Below are 23,819 nucleotides of genomic sequence, written 5' to 3'. Positions count from 1 at the left end.
AATGAGTCTGCTCTCTGTGCAGCCCCTGGCACCACAACTCTGTTCTGGCAAAACTCATTCCTTTTTGCACCGAGGGTGGATGTGCTTATGAATATTTCTGCGGTCAAAAGAAAATGGAGCCATTACTTTTGAGATGAGATCCAGGGAATGGGGAATATATTTTCTGTTGTCTCAAAGGAACGAGCTTCTCATTTTCATTTTGTTGCACGGCAAATTGTTTTCTAAATCACCTCCTTTCTTACTCATCAGCCCATCCCTTAGAAGAATCCTTCAAATTTGATCAAGTCCAAACTTGGACCGACAGCAGCGTTAATGTTAAGGCATCGTAATGTCCTCATTGTGTAAGCTGTATGTACAATACACGAAATAGTCATTGCCTTTGCAGAGACGTTTTGCCATAGGGTATTACTGGTGCATTATACCAGTAACTACCACCTCTGTTTTGCTGGCAGTTATTGCAAGACTGGATGACTAACAGTGAAGATGCTGTTAAAACTAACATTCTTCGGAGACTTTTAGATGTTGACTCTTATCTGCCTCTCTGAAAAGTTGGTTTGAAAGAAGAGCTGTGAAGTGCAAAAGAAAAGATGAAGAAAACATTTCTAATGATGTTGCCTGCTACTATGAACTCTAGTCCTGATAATCCAACTAAATTCAGCAATCCACAGAAAAATTTATTCCCATATGAAATACAGAAATATTATCTTTGATAGAAGAAACATTTTGCATCCTTAGTTTTATTGCATTATTCTCTAGAGTTTGTTTGGGGTTTTACGATAAAAGATTTTTCATGGCAGCTCATAATCCGTCTTAATTTAATTAATAGGAAATTATGCTGAAATTTATTTCCTACTAAAAATGTAAATAAACCAAACCCTTGCATGTCAAAGCACTGGGACTGTTGGTGCAGAACCTGCAGGCAATTAAAAGTCCTTGGGATATTTAGCATGGGGGACAGCCTTGTCTATGGCGAAGAGCATTGTGTTGCAGAGTATTGCCCGTAAGGCATTCGGGAGCATGAAAACTACAGTTGCTGGTTGTTCCAGAGAACTCATACTAAGTTATTTATACACCCATTTCAGTGTTCTGCTTTCAGATGTAACCTCTGCATCCCTCCAGAATCATAAAATGCTTTAATGTTTTCTGTAAATGTGACAATGTTTCTTGAAGTAACATGGGAAGAAAAAAAAATGCCAGCAAGAAAGCTGTTACCAACCGGGATGTACTGAATGTGTCAGAGGATGGAACACAGCACGGTTTTTTTTATCATGTCAAACACATTTCTCTTTTGTTACAGTGTTCATTTTTGCCTAAATTCTCCATTCACATAGAGACCAAGTATGAGGACAACAAAGGAAGCAATGACAGCGTAAGTAGGATGACTTCTGCAAAATTAAATGTAATTCTTTTAGGTAATCGCGATCCAGCTCCGGGTATTTCAGTTGGAGAAAGAGGCCTTCTCAGGTTTGTATCTTCACTCCTACCTGGAGATGCTGTTGGTGAGCAGCTTGGCAGCTCGGAAGGTCGTTACCTACAGCATCACAAGATGGAAGATTCATGCACAGCAGTTTCTTTCTGTATCTCACGTTCTACTTGTTGTTTTTCTAAATACAGTGTAATTTATGTGTGTGACTTCAGCAGCTGTGAACATTAATGGTGAACGAGGAAAATATTGCTTTGTTTTGTCCATGTTTTTGGTTGTGTTATAGTTCATCTATTTCACATTATCTTCTCTGAGCAGAGGGGGTTGAATTCACAAGAGCTGGCAGGACAAGCAAGCAGGAGACTAAATAACGGCCAGGGAGGAAAGATCTCAACAAAACAACATCAGGAAGCAACAGCTGGGCCAGGAGCTGATATGCTGGCAAGTTCGGGAGTTCTCAGAATGAGAGCTTAGAAATGGAAGGGATATTTAACTATGGAACTGTAGGAGAAGGGTGGGAATGACTAACCAGCAGCTGCTGGGTGGGAATGCAGAGTGGGAATAGAAGGGTGGTGGGAGCATTCAGATTTTGGTTCTCTGAAAGGGAGCAAAGCAGGGTCAACTTGCAAGAAAAGAATGAAGTTAGATACAGCTGGATGAATAGACAAATACATTCTTGTGTGTTTGGTTTTGGCGTGCTTTAAACAACCATTTGTTGCAGACTTGTGGGAAGAAGCTTGTAAGTGTGAAATACTGTTGGAATATCTGGAAGGTTGGTCTGTAGCGCAGGGGCCTGACGAAGGAATGTTTGGAAGTCAGTAGGGCAGATTTTAAAGGGACCCGAGGCACAGACCCTTTCTGTTTTCAGAGATGTTCCTTGAGCAGCTTTACTAAGGTTCAAATCATGTACTTTTTAATCTTCCCTTCTGCTTTTTGGCAGCCCTTTTTAATTCAAAGCAAGCCCACACCTTTGGTTTCAGGAGGGTGTAGATTACTGTTCTGGTACGTTATAATATCAGCAGTGAGAAGACACATTCTGTGCTGATGCTTGACAGGAAGAACTGAAGCTGTTTAACCAGTGAAGTTTCAGATATTTTTTTTCAGCTTGTCAGTTTTGTAGCTAAAATATTATGATTTGAGTCCTGAATAGTCCCAGCCAGATGAAAGTTGCACAGGAATAGGATGCTCAGATCATGTAAATGAAAGAATATCTGTTCTTTGAATTCAGCTCTTCAAAATGTAATCGTTACTGGAGTACCAGTGGAGTAATGTTAAATCACATTTATGACCTGAGTCACAGCCTGGGCAAATGCCTACCAAGATGAGCTGCTTTAATTGACCTTTACGTGCAGTGAGGTGGTGGGAAAAAGCATGAGGACTGTATTCCAGCCCTCATCTCCATGACTTCATAATGCCCACAGTTATGTTGTGCACCGATGTGAACACAACAAACCAATCTACATAAGATTGGCATTTTTTTTCTGTTGAGTGACATTTATCTGCTGATGCAGATGTTGGTACAGTGCTGAGATGCTGGAAGGTTTGTAAATACAATGGCCTGGCTGAGCCCCTTGGAGCCTGTGGGCCTAAGAAGATGCAATGTGTACTTTTCTTTCATATCAGACAAGTTTAGATTAGATTTCACTATGTCTGACCTGTCAGAAAGCAGCAGGGTAACACAGCATCCATTTCTGTAGATACACGGTGGGGTTTTTATTGCAACTACCAATCCTGGCTGATAAACAAAGAGTCAGACCACAGCGGGTCTGTCAATTCTGCAGCTGCGATGCAAAATGTAATGAATGAACCGAAATAATGAGGCTGATGCGTGTCTGATTTTAACTGAACAGTTTCTCGGGGTTTCTGATCATACAGGTTCTTTTAAATCTTTGAACTCTGATTTTTCTTCATTTCCATGGTATCTAATAAAGTAGATATTGATTGTAGAAAGCAATAATTAGGTATAAGGATACTAAAGCTAATTACATTGATTAGCAGAAGAAAGTAATACAAATGTTCTCAGTTTCCCGTTGTCCTTTGGGAGGCTGTGATATTATTTTATTTAATACTCTGCATCGTCTGGTAAGATTCTACCTAATTACTGCAATATATCTGGATGGAAACGCCCTCCTGATCTTTTCTTCCCAGCTGTGTTGAGAGAAGAAACTCAGGGAAGATGCTGCCCGCTTTGTAACTTGATTTTTCTGTCTTAAATTTCGACATCGAGTGGCTGGCTGTTTATTATTAAACAGAACACACGAGGTCTTAAAATGGAGTCCTCCTGTTGTTAAAGAGGACGTGGCTTATTAGCAAGAATAGCTTTCTTAGGGACAGTAATTTTGTGGAGTGAAGATTTTGAGGTAGAGTTGTTCTTCACAGTGACAGCGGTGTATGAGTATCAGTGGGCCGCATTTATGGATGTGTCTCAATAATGCTGATAAAGTCATCGGTTACAGCAATAATTCTGTGTTGATTGAGGGAAAAACAGATTATCTGTTTGTTTTTTGCCTTTTCAAAAGTGAGCGTTGAAAATGTGTGTCTGAGTGACCAGAGGAAAACAAGGGGCAGTTCTGCACTCCTTATAGTTGTAAATGAACGCCAGCATCATCTGATGCATTAATAGCTGAGCATGCTGCAGCCAGCCAGCTTACAGCTGGTATTGCCTGATGTGCAGTCCCTGTGCATTGCAGTGCCATCATTCACAGTTATAAAGCCACTTCTTGACATTGAGTTCTCATTCTGCTGTCGTAGAAGTGAGCGAGTACACAGTGCTCGTATGCTTCATCCTGAGAGCTTCTTTCTGAATGACTTGAAACATTTGGCTCATTCAGTGCATTTTCTATTTTAAATACATTTCTCTACCTAAGAAGAAAAGCTGTATCTAGTTTGGTTCTGCTTGGGGTATTTTTTCCCCATTTTTGTTTCCTATCTTAGTACCACAGAACTAGGTTAGAACAAACTTCAATGTAGCACATGTAAATTAAATGCAGATTTACTGTTTAAGGAATCTGCCATGAAGCACCAATTGAAGCTGGAATGCATTCAGCTTTGCCCTGGCTCACTGGAGATTTCACAAGAGACCTTTTAGATATCACTGCAGAATAGGTTGCAGTCAAAGCTTAGGGTCATTTGGGGAGGTAATTTTATTTGTGTCTGGGCTTGTTCTCCATTATGGTATCGTGAACGTGTTTATCTCCTGTATGGCTTGCAATGAAAACAAAACACAAAGTAGCTATGGCTACTATGGTGTAATGATGTAAAACTGCATTTCTCCGTTCAAAAAGTACAAATCTAAATTAGATATTTTATAAGAGATGAAATGATAGAGGAGTCGTGACATGGAGATAAAAACAGGCAGGGAGCATGGCTGCTTATAAATACATAACTGCCTTTGTGAGTTCCTGACTGGCAGGCAGTCATATTCCCATGCTGTTCCACCAGCCAAATTTACTGCTGTCAGGGAGAGGTTCAGTCTTTTCCCATAGAAGAATTGCTCTCAGTTCTGTGTGCCCGCATGATTTTAGGAGCAATGAGGTTGAATTGGTCAATTTCTGTAATCCTTGCCAAAGTAAATCTCAAAAGCAAATTCAGGCATTTTGGTTCTGGGTTTGGAACATGATTTACAGAAGATTTAAAGCCTCCCGTTAATGAGGAATAGATGTGTATTCTCCTCACAGAAAGCATTTGCAAGTGTTGAGGAACTTGTGAGATGACAAGCTGCATAGTTAGACTCCATTTCTGGGATGGGCTAAAATAGAGAGCTTGAAACTTTCTGAGAAATACCAATATTTGTATGAAAACGTATTTTCATTACATATGTAAATATGTAATGCAAATGCTTATATGCACTTAAACTTGGGGATTCTCCTGGCCATGTGCTGTTATTATTCCTTCTGTTGGTCTGTTTTTTGATCCTGATGGCATTGAATGAATCAATCCAGTAGTGAGAAAGTAGAAACAGATCTAATATCATTTAAAATTCCCAAGTATCAGGATATTATTGTGCTTCCCATGTCATAGTCGGCCTGTCCTGCTAGGATGTCATCTTCTATATGGGCACACTGAGTTATAATGTTGATGGGATGGTTGTTGGCTTTGTTAGCGATGCAGCAGAGATACAGAGGTAGAAAGAGATGAATGCTTTCTAAGAGGGAATTTGATTTACAATTGAAATTCACATCTCAGCAACTTGCACTTACATGCTGTTTGTTGAACAATGTCATCATTTGGACTTAAGTTTGTGTGTAGTTGTGGGTCTGATTACTTAGGAGCTGGGATGATAATCACGTTTGCTATCATGTAATTCCTTTGGAAGGGCTCTGCTTTTCTTAGAAGAAAACCTATTACCCATTTCATTTCTCTGCCCTTACTGCATTTATTAGCAGCAGCCAACTGCCTGCATCTAACACAGCAAACAAGGCATAGAGATCTGTCACCCAAAACCTCATGGGTGATGGAAGAAGTAACTTCCTGATGAAGGTACTCACATTTTCCATCTTATAGCCTTAGAATACTGGATTTTCTATACAGACTGCTCTATCAATTTCATCTCCAACAACTTGTCTTTACTTCAGAGTTGAGTGTAACTGTTTCCATAGGAAATTTCCTGTCCTTTTCAGTAGTGTTTAAAATGCCAATTCTCTGCCTTACTGCAGTCTCCTGACCGCAGCCTCCTTGTGTCTGGGTTTTAAGCAAAAATACAAGTAAAAAATGTGCAGTGCACAGCATTCCAGCTGGTACCTTCACTGCGCTCAATGACAAAAAACAAAACCCATAACAAGAGAGAATCGTATATTATGGAACAAAGCCAAGCCAAACAAGCACATATTTGACCCTGGGAGTCCTAGCAGTATAGATGAGGAGTTTGGCGTAGTGACTGTAGGATACAGCTGAGTCTGGCCTTCGCTATTTCATGTCAAGCCAGGTTAGCTGCAGTGACTGTCTATGAGAGTTAACTCTTGGATCAGCTACATGTGAATGAGATTGAAGCCAGCAATTTAGCCTGAAAATGAAAATAAGAAAAATAGCAACGGAGCTTGCAGAAAAATATATTGAAGTTGCTGTTGATTTACCGTCATCTCATAACCTGGCTTTCTGTTCTGGCTTTGGCTACGAGACAAGGAAAAGTTACAGCAAAGCACATAGTGGGACATGTAGTTGTAGGTCACAAAGAGAAGAAACTAAATTGAAATGCACCAGCTCTTATTTGTTGCAGTGTCCTTGAGCGATTCTTAGGATCATCTGCTGGGTGTTTGGGGGGGGGGGGGTTCAAATTTTCCCCAAAAGGAACAATGTGACAGTTTTGAAGATGACCTGTTTAATGTTTAAGGCCTCTCTTCCACTTTTTGTCGTTCTGTGGCTGATTTAATCCAAGCGATGCTCTTGGTGAGCTTTCATTCCTCTCCAAAGGTGGAACATATAAACGCTTTTCTGCTTTAAAGGAGCTGTCACAAACAAAAAAAAACCAATCCACAACAGCCAAAAGGACTTCAGCCGGAATGTTACTCTGTTTTTCATTTGATTGTGTGTTTCAATCTCAATTAATTATCTGGCTCCCAAATAAAAAGCCTGTCCAATTTTTGCCCGTACAATATTTAATATTCTGCCTTCCTTCATCATCATATTAGGGACACAGGCTGTTCTCACCATTCGCATTCTGCACATTTGCAAATACAGCAGCACAGATTGGGAGCCTTATGCTTCTTTTTAGGGCTTTTAATCTTTTCCCTTAAAACTTTTAAGTTTCTCTACTCTCTTTGATCAGCAATGCAATAAACCCATCCTCCCTGCAGGTTTTAAGAGAATCCCAGATTATGTGGCTGGGAGAGGCAATAAGAGAATTACAGCTAAGAAAGAAATCAGTCGTGTTCTCTAATTACTTCTTATTTTCTACTGCTGGTAGAATGAAAAGATTAAATCTTTGTCTGCAAATCTTGTGAGGACAATCTAAGAAGGGGAGAAGCGCAAACGATTAGATGACAGCTTCTGTCAACAAAGAGAAAAGTGATGATGTCACTCAGCAGACTTTGGGAATGGAGGACTTGGTCAGGGATGGCCCGAGCAGCAAATAGTGCATAGCTGAAAAATTCCTCCCGATTTTGACAGATTGGCAAAGGCATCTGTCATCTCCACTGCTGTCAAAGTGTCAAGAGAGATAAACGCTGTAAAACTGTATTGTTTGGAGGTGCAGTGTGTGGAGCAGGGCGTGTGTCTTCAGGTGAGATGTTGGGTAACAGTCCCAATTTAGGACCTTGTAAACATGCAAAGTTCTGCATCTGCTTACAAGTTTTGGATTTATATTTCAGCTCTATCTGGATCCGGGGCTCGTGCTGACCTGGTCATGCCCATTTAAGGGAAATTTCCATTATTTGAAGCTCAGAATATACGGTGGAATGCACCTTGGTTCAGAAATAGCAGAGCTGATTTCTGCAAGATACTGTTCCATATCTCTGAGTTCACATAGGAAAAAGAAGGAGGCACGAAGCACCTTATATACATAAAACATCATACCTATTTAAAATAATACCTCAGTACTATGAAAGAGCGCTACGAAGGGAGGACATTTCAGCTCAAGCTTTGTTCAAATAACTTAATTTTTTGCAAAACAAAACAGGGATTGGGGACATAAAATAAGCATAGAGGTAGAAGCTGTCCAGACTTTCATTCTGTTTCAAATATTTAAACATCTTATATCCAGTTCAGTAAGCATTCAGTGTTACTTTTCAGTAGTGAAAGATGAAATCGCCTTAACAAGCAAAGCGAATTAGAATTGTACAGTCAAACTTTAGCTGTTCATTTATTTGAACGATGATTTCCTTCTTACCGGCTGGTATGCTGGTTTGCTTTGAATGCTTTGTATGGGAAACTGTTTCTTTCAGGAGTACCAACGTAGTGTTCTGGTTCTATTGCATGGGTGTTGGCATTTTGTATTTTTAACTGTTCCTCTAGGATGAAATGAAGCATTCACTATGTTTATTTGAAAAAGAAAGAAGGAAAGAAAATAGTATTTATGCTTCCAGAAACACCAGTTTAAGAACATTGTGCCCCAAAGGGAAAAACACATTATTAGCTGACAGCGCATGCAACTTCCTGAATTGTACAGCACTAACTCTTGATGGTCTTTTAACTAGTCAGTGTTTCCAAGTCCCAGAATCATGAGTGGAATACTGCATACAAAGCATGAGTCTCATGGGTCGCCATTGTACCTGAATAATTAAATTATGAAGCGTTGTGTGCTGCAGATAGAAGTGCCCAGTATTTCCAAAATTTATGATGTTGATCGTGTCTAGAAACACATGACTTATGCATGATCCTGATAACATCCATTTTCTTCTCTTTGCCTGCTTGCTGCATATGCTGTGGTGCCTGCAATGGCTGCACAAAGTAACTGTGTCCATACAAACACTGTAATGCTTGATACCAGCATCTGTGCAAGTGGAAATCTGAAAGGACAAATTGCTGAAGGAGGCTTATAGCCGTTATCCAGGTGGGTTTTCTGAGTATGCTCTGTTAGCGTTACGTTTCTTTAACTCTTGCAGATTTTTGATAATGAAGCAAAAGATCTGGAACGAGAAGTCTGCTTCATTGATATTGCCAGTGATGAAATTCCTGAGCGCTATTACAAGGAATCAGAGGTAAGAGACAAAGTGATTATGGAAAGATGAAGGGAATGTTCAAGGCTGCAGTAAAGCCTTGATTACAGTCAAAACAGTTTTATTTTGATGTGAAATTTCCTTGATCGTTGGTATTTGAGAAGCTTTTGATTAGATGGTAAACTGGTCTGGGCTGCTTGGCCCTTTCTTTTGCAGATGACTTCTCCAACCTTTTGAAATGCTTTGGCATCCTTGTTAATCTGTGACCAGTACCAGACCTTTTCATGCAAAGTAGAACAGGACTTTTCTTTAAATCATGAAGCTCACTTAAATGTTCACAGCTCTGAGAAGTCTTAAACATTACAGGTTTCCTGATTTGCATTCCAGCCCAAAGTAATGCCAGGTGAAGTGTCAGAGCCCAAAGCAAAGGACAGACATGCTGCAGGGAGAGCAGGGTTGATGCAGGTTGCTCGGGGGCAGCTGCAACATGAGACCAATGGGGACTGAAGCACACTGCATAATGCAGTAAGTCCGCTAAAAAGTGTCAGTGGCAAAGCAGCTTGTTCACTCACTTAAAATTCCCCTGAAAATTGCTCCTCTGTACGTTTGACAGACTGCTCCTTTTAGGTCAATGCAATTAACTGTTCTCAAATCAGTAACAACCATGCCAGCGGAGATAAGTCTCAGTGTTTTAATATCAGTGTTGAAAAATGATGTTTCAGAACAAGTAACTGGAGAGAAATGGTCAGATCTCTGTGTTTCATTTTGGAGACACGATTTGCCTCTGAAGCCAAGTATATATTCATAGCTGGCAACAAGTATGGCAGCTGTTTGACTATACAATATGAGATTACACAGTCATTTTTAGGTTAGAAAGTGAAGACTTGCCAAAGAGTATGTTTCTATACCATAGGAGGCAAGCTTTGCAGACTAAAATAGTCGGGTACTTGTTATCTTCTATTTATAGATCTTATTTCAGATTTTTTGTCCTGATCAGAAAAGAAAATTGGGTCTACAGTAGAATGAAAAGGAATTTCATTCGTTTTCTTGGATAATGAAACCCCTCTGCTATGTACCAAAATGATACAACACCTCAGGAACCAGCTTATTGGTCCCATCGTCTGAACTCCCTGGTCTGCTGGGTCTTTTTAGGAATGACTGCCTGCCTGCCACTGAGCACCTCAGCTTTTGACTCTGTTCTAAGGAAATCATGCGAGGTTTTTCACCCTGTGTGCACTTCTACAAATTGTAAATAGGAAGGGAACATCGGGCTTTTCAGCTTTCCCCCTTTTAGTAGCCAACTATTAGACTAATTTTCACTTGATGAGTCTGATGATACAGAGAAACAGCCTCACCGGGAGGAAAGAGTTTTAGTCTGCATTGTATTTCAGAGACAAATCTAGAGACCTTATTCCAAGCAAGATGGAATCTTTTGTATGATTTTAACAACAAAAATAGACCAGCATCTGTTGTTTTCTCTGTACCCATGGCTTCCAAATTCTGTTTCAGAATTCATACAAAGCAGTGAAATCACCCCAGCCTTTAACTGTGTGTTGTGTTCACGGTAGCTGAATTCCAAGTCTTCTCAAGTTTATGAACTGTACCTTATATTGCCATATGATGAATATGAAGCCAAATTCCTCTTCCTGCTGAGGCCTTTTACATTATTTGGCGACTGTAAGAAGGTTTTTACTTATTTTAAATGTCATTTCTGTCTGTTTTTAATCAGAGCAGCATTAAAATGTAACTCCACGTAAATGAGAAATGGTCTGTATTTTCCAAATAACAATTTCAGAGATAACTAAAAGGTATTTTAATTACACTGATAACAACAATCTGGCTGGTTTTGCATCGTTTAATCTGAATTGATACGTTAAAGATTAAATGTGGAGTACAATCCTCAGGATTTAAGAATTAGATCCCACTGGATAAATGTTCTGATTCTAATCCAGAAAGACCAGTGAGAATGCTTTTAACTTCAGGCATGGTAGTAATCTCTTCATTTCAGTGGCTCTTTCATGTGCTTAAAATTAAGCAATTCTGTATCAGGGTCAGCATCCTTAGCACCTTCTAGAAATAAGCTCTAAATTTGTTTTTATCTACTGTTACGGTTACTGCAGGAGGTTCATGAGATAACAAGGGACACCTAGCATCACACTGAACAAGCCTACAGGCAGGAGGGTCTGTCTTATTTCCTTGTGACTTTGACATCAGTGAATAAGTATCACCAGCTATCAGATATTCCCCATGTACACCTCTATGTTTAGCTGAGTTATAGAAAAGAACAAAACTGAGCTTTGCTGGGGGGTGAGAGAGGGCCTCAAGTGAATCATTCACTGAAATGAATCTTTTACTGCAGACGTGAGATACTGAGCTACGTGTTCTTTGCTCCTATGTTCAGGTTCTCAGAACTGGCAGTGTTTCATTTCTTGTTTATAACAAAGCAGTTGAGCGTTGGGCACTTGCAATAAACTTTTTGAGTTACCTGCAAATAAAAAGATTTCCTTACATGCAGCTCCCACTGGTTGGGGTTGTAGCTCACCTGAGCAAGCACTCAATAGATTCTTTAACATCTTATGCTTCCATACAACAGGCTGGAGATCTATTTCTGTGAATTAGTGGCTTTTTTTTCCCTAGCTTCTGTTCATCTGTTTGCAGCTTTATAGTACCAATATCTTAATGTTTTCTGAAAGACAGGAATTTCCATTAAAGCTATTAGATACAAGTTGTCCAGACCGTCCATCGTTGCCTGTCTCTGCCTGAAACTGTCCAGCCAATTTGTGACTATACATCATGTCCTAGAAAATGGACGTCATTAAGGGAAGTAAAGGTGCCATCTCTGTGCACTCTTAAAAGGACTTGGAACTAGGAGTGATATCATGGATGAACTGCATTGCAGTAATTGGATTGTTTGGAGATCACCAGCTTAAGAAGGATTTCCATTATGAATCCACTTGTCTGCTGCGTCAGCTTTATGAAAAAGAAATATAAACAAAAATGTTCCTTTTTCGTAGCACCCGGAGGGTGGTTGCAGTTGAACATGATTCGGGTCCGTGCACAGCTTAGCAGTCATGGGGGGTAGCTGTAATTATTTAATTTTTATTTATAAATATTGAAAATTTGGTGCTGACTCAGATTCATTACATGAATCCCTTTGGACTGTACTGAAGCTATTCCATTACGGCTCTGGTTATCACAGAAGGGATATAGAGTATCCCTGCATAACACTCAGTGTTATTAAAAGGTGTGTCCAAAGTGCTTAATCAATACAATAGCATCATCACTCCAGTACTGTGTATGTAAGAATCAGCAGATTCTTCCGTACATAAAACTATTTCCTTTTGATTTTCCTTCTTATAAAGAGATGCCTATTTATTTCGCTCTGTAATATTTAGCAGAAATATTTGAAATGATACTTTCTGTAATCTATTTCTTTATTCATGGAACCATTTACAAGAATTTTGCATCTTAGTTCTTCATTTTTTCTATTATTATTACTCTATTGCTCGCTTCAGGCAGTAATCAGCTATAAAACAGGCCGTTCAACCAGAAAATATCTAGATCAATCTGAGGTCAAGCTTTATTGAGTGAGAAGAATGGCAACGGCATGTGACTATGAGTTGTGATATATAGCAGGATGTTGCTATGATATATGATGACGCTGAAATGTTTTTTATGGTAATTTAACATTGAAACCCTATTAGAGTTCAAGTTTAAAGTTTCTATTTAGAAAAGAACGCGTCAGCAATAAAACCAATGTCTTTCACAGAGAAAGAAGCCTGTCACCTCATTAGAACTTTGTAGAGGAGCTTTAATGACAGAGCTGCAGTTTATGGGATAGAACAGAAGCTAACTGCACACTAGAAAAAAAAGAGTGGTGTTGGTTGATGTGTAAGATGAAACTGCATGGAAGAAAATTGAAGGCGGAGTAGTCTTACCAGTTTGGGTTTTTTTTGTTCATCTCCTATTTCCCTTCCATTGTGCACGTCATTTAAGTGCACACTTTATTACTTTTCTAGTAAAGGATGAATGTAAAAGGTTTCCTCAGGCCTCAGCTTTGGGCAGGACAACACAGATGAGTACTGGTGCTTATTTTCAATGACAGATTATATGACGTTATTCTCAATGACAGATTTATAGATGCACTATAAATTTACAGAAACTTCACTATCAAGTTCTTCTGAAAATCAATGTTTATGCGTATACTATTTCAGTTTTCAAAATTTAGGTAGCAGGAATAGATATAAGGTGAAGTGCAATCGAATCATACCAATGTGGAAAACAGTATTTTCATAGCAAAAGCTTTCTCCTGTCTGGATAAAAGCAAACCTTACTGAACTGTTGTCCTTACTGAATGTTTGATTGATTCTTGTCTCAGTATTGTAATTTCAACACCAATTTGTTTGATTTTGCAGTTAGTTGAAGATTGACAGTGCTGAAATTACGTCTGCAGTGTTTTGCCCAAACATACCGTAACTCAGTTGTAAATAGGAATGGCTAAATTTGAGGAGTTTCATACTGAACTGGTCGTCTGGATCTGCAGTATCACTTAAAACTGCAAATGGGTCTTAATCAGCCATGGTCCTGTCCTGTTGACGTGTTAAAGCTTAAACTAGACATGGTTTCATGAAGACAAGCAAGTCACACTGGGGGAGCAGAGCAGAAACAAGTTCTAAAGAAGTAGCATTGTTTCCAAAGGCCATAAATAACACTTGGAGTGCACTGCTTTGGAATGACTTGCAGTAGCATATTTTCCTATAGCAGAAAATGTCCTAGATCGAATGAGCTTCAAAGCATCTTCCAAGAATGCCATCAATTCACTGGCTGTTGGATTAAGGAAAGGATTTGATTTTATTATACCCTGGTGCTTATTGAAGCCAATTTTATATTACTTTTTCATAATGTTTTTTAGTATGTTTTCGTATTTTATCTTATCATAACACTTACTTCAGCAACCTGACAAACAAGGCTTACTCTCCAGGATCCCCAAATATGTTTTCTTTGTTTTTCAGGATCCTAAATATTTCAAGTCACAGAAGACCGGGAGAGGCCAGTTAAAAGAAGGTTGGAGAGAGACCCATCAGCCTATTATGTGTTCCTACAAACTTGTGACTGTGAAATTTGAAGTCTGGGGGCTTCAAACCAGGGTAGAACAATTTGTACACAAGGTGAGCGAAACAGGAGCTGTTTCTTATCCTTCACATAAGCAGAACTCGAGCACTGTCCTGCACAGGAATGTAACCGTGTCTCTGCTGGAAGCAGCAAGCTCAGCTGAATCTTTTTGAAGGTCTGAAAGTAGAGCCAAAGTCTTCATCTCTGGTAGAAATTTGACCAAGCCTGAAATTGCTCAGGTCTAACACTGAGACAAGGAAAACGTTTCCAGTCTATTTGCCCCAAAATTATGGTATTTTGTACATAACGAGTGGCTTCCCATGCTAGTGACAGCCGTGCTGCTGTGATCCAGTGTTGGCAGTAGTTCCACTTGAAGTGGGAGGTTGGACTGCAAGATTTTAGAGCCAAGGTATCTGACCTTCTAGGGTGTCTTTTTAGAGATAAAACTGACAGTATATTTTTCACATTAAATCTTGCTGAAAGGCAGCACTTGTCTAAAATGATTTATTTTTGCAAAGGTATTTAACCTTTTCCTTGTTTCACAGGTGGTCAGAGATATCCTCCTGATCGGTCACCGACAGGCTTTTGCCTGGGTTGATGAGTGGTATGGTAAGTATTTTGCAAATTAAACTCATTTGAAAGGGTGAGTGAGAAGCTTATCATGATTAAAAGCACATTTCCATTTGTTTTCATAGGCCATCGGGTCCCACCATTAGTTGGTGTAAGAACCAGAATTTCAGTTTTGCTGGAACATACAGAGCACATTGGCAGCAGGTTCTTTGTTAGCAGGAGTAGGATGTATGTTATGACAGCCAGTAGGAATCATACAGGATGCTGTTACAGCCCGTGCATCTCAGAATATACAGTCCAGTCATCCTGTGCTGTAGGCAGGTCGAATCTCATGCTTCTGGCAGGAATCATCTATATGGAGAGCTGCTTGCAGTTTTATTAAAGCAGCCTTTATACGCTGCGTTGTCAAAGGCATAGTTCTGCCCTTACACCTCTTCGCATTAAGAATAATAGGTGGTAAGAACTGTTGACTAGAAACCTAATATTTCCTTACCCAAAATAAGTGAGGTCAGTTTATATACAACCAGTGCAATTTAACATGTATGATGTGTGAAATGTTTTTAACACTGCTCTTGTCGTGTTTATTTGTGTGGAGAGAAATTGTCAAATATATCGTTTTAAAGAGTCCGTGTGCCTTCAATGTGTCCATTGTTATATTTTCTATATTGAGGTTTGATGAAGACTGAGGTGATGTAAGTCAGCTAAATCAAGTAACCAGTATATTAAATTCAGTTATCAAACATAGTGTGTTACTGATACTACTGATACTACGGATTGATTACTTTTACTGCTACCCTAAGCATGAATGTGTTTTGTCATTAAATTTACTACATTGCTTTTAGCTTTATTATTTAAGAAAATATATTTTCAGAGTGCTTCTTACTAATAAAAAGCATGTTCTCTGCTTGGCAAAACGCACTTCAGCATGTTATTTACATGGCTTACAAGCTTGTCTTTTGTTATGGGCAACAGTAAAAACAGTAGGTTAAAAAAGTGTTAGTTAAGGGTATTTCTTGTTTTATTTTGGTCAAAATTTTACACTTCATTTTCAATGATAAACGTATTACAGCGTGCCATGGATATAACAGCTGAAGTTGTATCTTTCTTTAAAAGCTGTCTCATAAAATACACCAAGACCTTCATATCACATAACGAGAAGTGGTGTGACATAAAAATTCACAGATCCAGATGACACTTGAGAAAAATGATAGCCTTGAGAAGAAAAGCGTGGCATACATTACCAAAAGTGGAATGCATTTCTGATTAGGCTATGCTAATAAAGTGGTATTTAAATGTGATGTAGAAAAGATTGATGGCTAGTTTCATGAAGCACTGAAATTATCAAACAATAGTAAAGAATGGATCAATACTCTGACAATACTGAGAAGAGTGAGGCCAGAAGTCAGCAAATTGGATCCTGTGTTTTTCCTAACTGTGATTTATGACAAAGCAAGTTGAGTTACATAGCAAGCATTCAACGCACTGTTCACTGTTTTGACAACATCAGGCATGCCTAGGCAGAGGCAGATGATCTTGCTCCCAGAATTAGCCCTATTTGTAAAGTACATACAACTTTTAGAAGGCAGTAAATGCCTTGAGACCACAAAATTATTAATGTATTCATTGTTAATCCACTCATTAGTGTGATTAAGCATTAATTTCTAAAATCTGAGCTGATTTGTGTTCTAACAGTGTAAGTATTTGCTGGTTTTAAGATATACTGTACAAAGATAACATATTTTAGAAGGTTCCTACAAAGGTAAGTGAATCTTTATAATACTTCTATCCTTTATTGCAAGGGATCTTCTAAAAAGGCTTTAGAAGATCTTGGCTTTTGGCAAGGCCTGCACTTGAATACTTTTTGCCTACCTTACGTTACACAGATTCTCCCAAACAATTTCCACTCCTTCCTGTTCTCTGGCTCCCTTTGACTTTACCTTCTTATACCTTCCTTGGCTGATCTAACTACCTTTATGAGTCACATTTCATAAAGCTAGTTGCTCCATGCTTTTATTTTTTAGATCCTTTTTGGTTTCTGCTGAAAGGCTGTATTCCTAGCACCTTCTCCTTAGAAGATTAAGTTTGCATTTGAATCAGTGGAAAATGCCAACAATTTTGAACTTTTTACAGATATGACTATGGATGATGTTCGAGAATACGAGAAAAATATGCATGAAAAAACCAACATTAAAGTTTGCAACCAACATTCATCTACTGTGGATGAAATAGAGAGCCATGCCAAAGCAAGAGTATGTCAATTTTTAAAACATATTGCCCGTCCTCACCTAATATGTGCACAGAGATCAGAGAATAGCAGGCAGCTGATCTTGCTGATCAGTCAGTGGAATTTTTGGGAGATTTTGCCTCAATAAGAATAGCATTTTAATCCCTGGAGTGCAATCATACCTTTCTTTTGCACTGTAAATGGCCACTGAATAAAGGGTGGGCTTGGGCTCATATACACCTCGTTATCTTCAGAGAAAACAAAATCATCCAATCTCAGTTGGATACATAAGAAGTTGTTTTATATGTTTTGCGTTCTACTATTTGAATAGTTAAAAGTGCAGAAGTTCAGAGTGCTTCAGTCAAAAAGCCAGGAACATGGAGAGTGGAAACGTTCTATGGGACTGGTAGAACTTTTGGTTGACTGGGAAAGAAAGTGAATGACTTGTTCACTTACTAATTTCAATGTCATCTCTGGTTAGCTCCCAGCAAGCTTAGAGGAAATACTTTCAGAAGTATCTACCAGCAGTCTGTGAAGAAGTGCAGATTTCTCTGTAGGTGCTCTGATTCAGATTATACAAACTGTAAGAACCCGGGTTCCTAATTTAGGTACTTCAAGCAGATGCCTAGAATTGAAAAACATTACTGTCTGCAAATAGAAAAGATGTGGTAATAGTTACTTCTAAAAATATTACTCTTTTGTTTCTACTGACTGAGCTGCAGAACACAGGCATGGTTTTACTCAAGAAACCAGCATGGGGCAAGGCCTGCTGTCCTGAGTGCTTTGTTCTTAGTAAGAAGTCTCACCAGCCTGATAAGAGGTTACCTACAGCATAGACCGAGAGTCAGATTTGACTTGGGTCCCAAATGCTGCAGCATTTGGGTTTGAAGGAAGTCTGCCATTCTGAATTCCCATGCAGCCAAATTACCATGGAAGTCAGGAGAGAATTAGTCATTAAAGAAAAAAGAGACAGCAAGTGCATTTCCCACAGCCTGAACCTCAGGTTAAAGACTTGTTTTGCTTGAGTGTAAATCAGAACAGAGGTGATTTTAAAGTGAGTGTGAGCTAAAAAGTGAAATTTAACTGAAGGGACAAAGAATAATTTGTATCTGAATTTAAAATCAACAGTCTTGGAGAATATTTTATATTAAGACTTCCATCAGTCTTCACTTAAATGGCCAGCAAACCCATAAGTCTTCCCGTCCTGTTTCACTCTGATTCATTCAAGATAAGCTTTATTGTATTTTGTAGAGAACTCCTCAATCAGAAAGAACTGAGATATAAATGCATGGTCTTCCTTCAGTGTCAGTGTGTTTTCAAACAGTTTGGGTTCAGAAAGACTACACTCTGCTACAGAACAAAATGCAATGGAAACAACAAAACGGGTTCAAATCTGTCTCAAAGACAAGTAGGTACAGTTCCTCTGAGACCATCTGTTCATTTCCACCGCTTATCTCAGATTTGAAAATAGCTTAGTCCTCACCCCTAATAAGTGGCACAGTCCTGTAGGCTGAAAGGGCCCTGGAAGCACAGTCTGCATCAAAGTGAGAAGGCGGCTGGCAACTTGTGTGTTTTGTGTATTTCATATGCTGTAATACAACATAAAGCTGCTTCTACAGAACATTTACAGCCAAGGCTACAGATGCCTGCAGCTGGGTAATATTAAAAAGTATCAATGTACTAAAAAGGTAGGATTTTGTCATACATATGGTAAGTAATATTGGCAGTCCCATGTCTCAGACGTCCAAATGTGCCAGAACTTTAAGTTGATTGAAAAGCCATCATTTATATTTCTGAGTTTGTTTTGTTGCCATATGCCAGATTTATGAAGTCACAAAATAGATAACAGTGGAGAAGAGAGATTAGAGAGTGGAAGCAGGAAGGATTTTTGTTGTTTAAATATGAAGTAGAAGTTATCCATATCCTACCAAAGTCCCACATGGTTTAGGTCATAGATTTCTTTCTTACACTGAACGCCACCTGTTGTAGTGAGAGTAGGGCCCAGGGAGCAGCAGAACTATCTGATCTATATTCAAAAATGCAAACAGAATTATCAGCTGACTGCTTTTTTAATCCCGTCTCCCAAAGATTTATTGGGATTTACAGCATATTGAGCAGAGAGAACTCAGAAGAGATTTTACTGGGCATCTGCTCAAGTGTAGGAAAAAACTCTCTGGTGCAGTCAGCTGTTTCAACTGGTATTTATCAGATATTGGGTTTTGCTCTGTTAGATTTGAATATGCTGAGTTTCATAGTGAACACTATAATGTTCACTGAACAGCCTTAAAATGTGTTTCACTTGGCTGAGTGGACATCTCGCAGGTGGTACAGCTATGAAGCAGCAGGTTTCACAAGTGCCTTACTGATGTTTTTGCTCAAATGATTTGCCATTGATTTAGGGGTTTATCAGAAAAAGATTTGCACAGCTCAGTTTGGAAAACATAAAATCACAGAATCATAGAATAATTCAGGTTGGAAAAGACCTTTAGGTTCATCGGACATTTATGCTGGGTTCACTCTGCCCTCTTGTGGGTTTCTACAGCACTGTGACACATCTGTCACCTGGATGAGGAGACTTTCACTCCTTTTAAAACATCCCATGGACCTTTACTATACAAAGTGTCCTTGACCTCTCATTTCATTTGGCCTCTATTTTCCGAGGTATTAAGCAGTGGATTGTTAGAAATCATGTTGTGGCTGTATCAGGTCAGAGAGAATTCTTTAGGAATTCATAGCAGAAAAGCATGATGTCCTCATTTATTTGTGTGCCGCCATAACTAGAAGTCAGTGGAAACTGTGCATGGGGAAAGAGAATTTTTCATCCCTTGATGATTACAATGAGGAAATAAACGCATTTATCAATTTGTGTTCATAATCTAGATGAAAAGAAAAAGAGGAAAAAAAAACTATCAGTTTTATTTTGTTTGTAGTTCTGAAGAATTCTACCTGCTGACTGTATCTAAAAGTATTTTTAGTTGCCTGTGAAATATCTTGATCTTTAGTTCAGTTTAGACCCAGATACAGGCAGAACCATTAATACATGCTTACTGTGCTTAGCTTCTTTTTCTTTACATTATCCATTTATTGTACTCCGATCAATGCATTAAAATAGGAAGGAATTCTTACAGTCCAATACAATTCAATGCTGTGAGTGGTAAACAGACATTCTCTGATGTAAAATTTGGATTGAAGTGGATTAACTGAGTTAATGAAGTCATCGTTCCAAATGATTCTAACGTGCCCTTTGTCTTTTTTTTTCTTCTTGTTGAAGACATGACGATGGATGAAGTCCGAGAGTTTGAACGAGCAACTCAGGAAGCTACCAACAAGAAAATCGGCATTTTCCCACCTGAAATATCTATCTCTAACATTTCCATGCCTTCTTCAACCCGCAGTGCTCCATCTAGTGCTCCATCAACTCCTCTCTCTACAGATGCTCCTGACTTCCTAACAGTTCCCAAAGACCGGCCTCGGAAAAAGTCTGCACCAGAAACCCTCACTCTTCCAGATCCAGAGAAAAAGAAAAATTAACCCCGCATGATTCCTTCTGATAAGCCATGGCTACCACAGCAAGAGTAACATATCGTAGTTTCTAGGAAGATCGTGGTGGTTGGTTGGTTGTTGATGTTTGGATTTTTTTGCTTAAAATAATTTTACTGTTGTGGAAAGGCTGTTTCTTTCCTCAGACTTGATCCTCATAATCTTCAGAGAAGTGCATGCAAGAGAACATAGTTTATATATCTAAAGTAGTGTTCCAAGCCATATGGTACATCTTACTGACATATGATGAAGTCGTCTGAGGGAAACCCTATAAAAGAAAATCTTTCTGTAGCAGTATCTCTATGTACAAATCCACATCTAGGTCATAGCATTTATATTTAGGAATAGGTATTTAGTAAAGCTGCCAAGGACTTCTGAGGCAAATCTGTGCCAACCAGAATGCAGGGTTAACAGGAAAAAAAGCTCCCGTTTTCTTCTTTTTTAACTGATTTTAAAATCCTTCCTGTTCTCAGGCTTCCCGTGTATATTCATAAACCTTTGACCTGCAGCTCATTGTACTTGAACACCAATAGCAATCACTCAGAATCATATCGTGCGTAATATGACTCAGGATTTGGGGCGTAGCTAACAAAAATGAAACTTTTCAAACCTAAAATATCACTGTACGAAGCCCCAATTGTAATTAATTCTATTGACTTTGAGGCCATTTAAGCATTTCTATCTTGCACAGAATTTGTAAAAGAAACCACCTATTTCTTGTAGATAATGTATTTTAATAGCTCTCCCCTGTCCTTTTGTGATAAAACTTAAGTTCATATTGGTGTTCGTCAGTGGTGTTCTATGTACAAGATTGGGAAAAAAAGCAGCTAAATTGAGCCAGTTGAGAAGGAAAACCAATGAATTCTGTCTTGTCCGCTCTGGAAGAAGAGTGGTAGTTACCCTGTAAGACCTTGAATGTAAAGGAAAGAAAATATGAGACTCTTTCTTTCTTTCCTGCCTCTAATCTTTCCTAAACAGCACAATCTCTACTGTCAGAAAGCTGGCTCTAGGCTTTACCACTGTCTCTAGGGAAGGGGTAAATAAATCAGTACTTGAAAGAGCAAACGAATCTTGGGGCTTCTCAGTCCCATATAGGGTGGCATTAAGGAAACAGAAGTGCTCCTCCTGGTCTGCATGTGAAATCACTTTTAAATCTCAGGAATTAAAGGATGCTTCCCAGTACGGAGGTGTAGATTGTGGGGGAAGAGAAAATGAATTTCCGAAGTGTTCTCTTCCTTCATTTCTTATCAAAAACTAAACTCAGTGAGAAACCTTCCCTCTGACCCCCCATTTGGGGCACTTTGTTCTCTTTCATACTAATTGCTATTTAATTAATGTTGTCAGTATCTATCTCAATTGGTAGCTGTAGTAGGCATTAAATAAGCTGGTGTTCTATTCCCAGTGAATGATAGCTATTACCTGAACCACATGATTAAAGTGAATAATGTTTTGTACCACTGGTGGTGGTGTACATGGGTGCAAAAAAAGTGCTCCAGAACTGAACTATCACTGAATACTGAACAATCAGTTTGGGGATGGCCTTTTACCTCTACAGGAAGTCTGTGCCATCTTCTCTGCACAATGCTATGATTTGACTGGCTTAAATGCACTGAACTTCTCAATGGCTGTAGATCCAATAGAAGTTATGTTGAATGTGTGGTATTTCTAGAGTAGTTAGAGTAGTAGCAGGAAAGGTGATTCTGCTGTCAACCTGCACTGAAAACAAATGTATATTTGTTTGATAGTTTAAACCCTCTAGCTAGCAAAATCCAGAAGCTCTTTGTAGGTTAGCAATGATCTGACTTCATGTATTTTCCCACTTACCGTCCATGTTTTACGTTGTGTTTCCCAGAGGTTGTAATTCTGTGTAGTTGGTAAAATAACAGGTGATAATTCTTTGTTTGAAGAAAGCTGCTGTGATGCTGCAAACAAAACTTTATTTTGTTGGTAAATGATTTAATCTTAAAATTGTAAAAAAATAATAATGATTATAACTGGCCTAATCTTTTTATTTTGTTTTATTTAGTAGCGTGATTGAAACATTGGCTGAGAAGGGAAACTCTTAAAAAGCATTAATTGTTGTTTTTTCTTTCCTAAATCTAACATATCAGAATAGTTTAGGTCACCTCTGCCTATTGATTGAGTCTTATTTTTGGAAGAATTTGTTGTTTGCCCAAGAAGAAATTGCCCAGCTGTAGTCATCATTTCCTTGTGCTGACGTGGTACTGTTTCTATATAAGTTTTGGCATCTGAGTTTGACACAGATAATTAGACCAAAGCAGTCATATCTTTACTTGCTTTTAACTGATTCATTTCTAATGCCATGTGGATATGTTGATTATCATGTAGGTTTTGGAGATACAGCACGTATGATAATTACTAACATGCCTGAATAGGACACAACTTACTAGCTGCATGACAAATAGTGTAGGAGAAAGATGCTGATCATGGTATGGACAGTATGCCAGACTGCTTAATGCTGTGCCTCCATCTGCATGTGCTGCTGCTATAGCCCTGCTACCATGCAGTACTGATCATGAGGAGTGCCACATTTATTGACCAAACAGCCTGAATTCACAGCTGGCCAGAATGAGGTTCATGATTACCCACATTACCTCCTTTTTGCTCACTAAAGAAGGAAAATAAAAGGACGTAGCGTGTCTCATTGCATTGGATGAGAAATATCCTGGGCTTTGCATTGCCTGTGCTTGTAACCTCTGCTGTGTTCTGCTTTGTTTTCCCCACCAGCCAGCAATTAACCAGTTTGCCCAGGAGAATTTTAAGCATCATCTCTTTTCCTTTGTGTCTGGTTGTTGTTGTTGTTTTAAAACATTTTTATATAGGATAATGTTTTCCCAGCAAACACAAAATCACAAATAAATAAATTAAATGGAAAGGAAGGTCAGAAAACTTCAGTAACATCTTGAGGCAAAAGCGTTGTTTCCTTTACTGGTTTTATCACAGTGCTTTCTCTTGTACTTTCAACATTTTAATATGAGGAGAAAAAAGGTATTTAGCAGATGTTACCACTTCTTTTGCAACAGTAAATTACCGCTTCGTTTGCAACAGTGATTTAGTGAATACGTTAAGAGTATGTTGGCACCCAGCAGAGCTGATGAGGCACAGTAGCTGTGCTTCAATTTCTGCCAGGCCAAAGAACTCCACGATACAGCTCTGCTAGACGTGTCTGCCACAACAGGGAGTTTTCAGTAAGGAGAAGACAGTTCAGAGCAAATAATGTGATTAGTTTGTTTGGGTTTCTAGTAAAGCCTTCTCCCAGCTTTGCTCATATTTCATAGAGAGCAATTAAAATAACTGGCAGTTCATAGCGGTCTTTAGAACAGTAGGTCTCCTAATA

General features: G+C 38.8%; 1 protein-coding gene across 1 annotated transcript in view; it reads left to right on the top strand.

Moving 5' to 3' along the window:
- PITPNC1 (phosphatidylinositol transfer protein cytoplasmic 1) overlaps window positions 1-20,330 on the top strand; it is a 56,930-nt gene extending 36,600 nt beyond the window's left edge. Inside the window, exons 5-10 of the mRNA XM_072351682.1 lie at window positions 1,298-1,369; window positions 8,962-9,057; window positions 14,028-14,183; window positions 14,673-14,736; window positions 16,828-16,946; window positions 20,193-20,330. Coding sequence (XP_072207783.1) covers window positions 1,298-1,369; window positions 8,962-9,057; window positions 14,028-14,183; window positions 14,673-14,736; window positions 16,828-16,946; window positions 20,193-20,198 — 513 coding nt within the window. The 3' untranslated portion in view covers window positions 20,199-20,330. The remainder of the gene's footprint in view (window positions 1-1,297; window positions 1,370-8,961; window positions 9,058-14,027; window positions 14,184-14,672; window positions 14,737-16,827; window positions 16,947-20,192) is intronic.
- Window positions 20,331-23,819: the final 3,489 nt, after the last annotated feature.

This window comes from Excalfactoria chinensis, chromosome 17 (genome assembly GCF_039878825.1).
Source record: "Excalfactoria chinensis isolate bCotChi1 chromosome 17, bCotChi1.hap2, whole genome shotgun sequence".
Lineage (NCBI taxonomy): Eukaryota > Metazoa > Chordata > Aves > Galliformes > Phasianidae > Excalfactoria > Excalfactoria chinensis.
The sequence above is the reverse complement of the archived record's forward strand: the minus strand, read 5'-3'. Positions and strand labels throughout refer to the sequence as shown.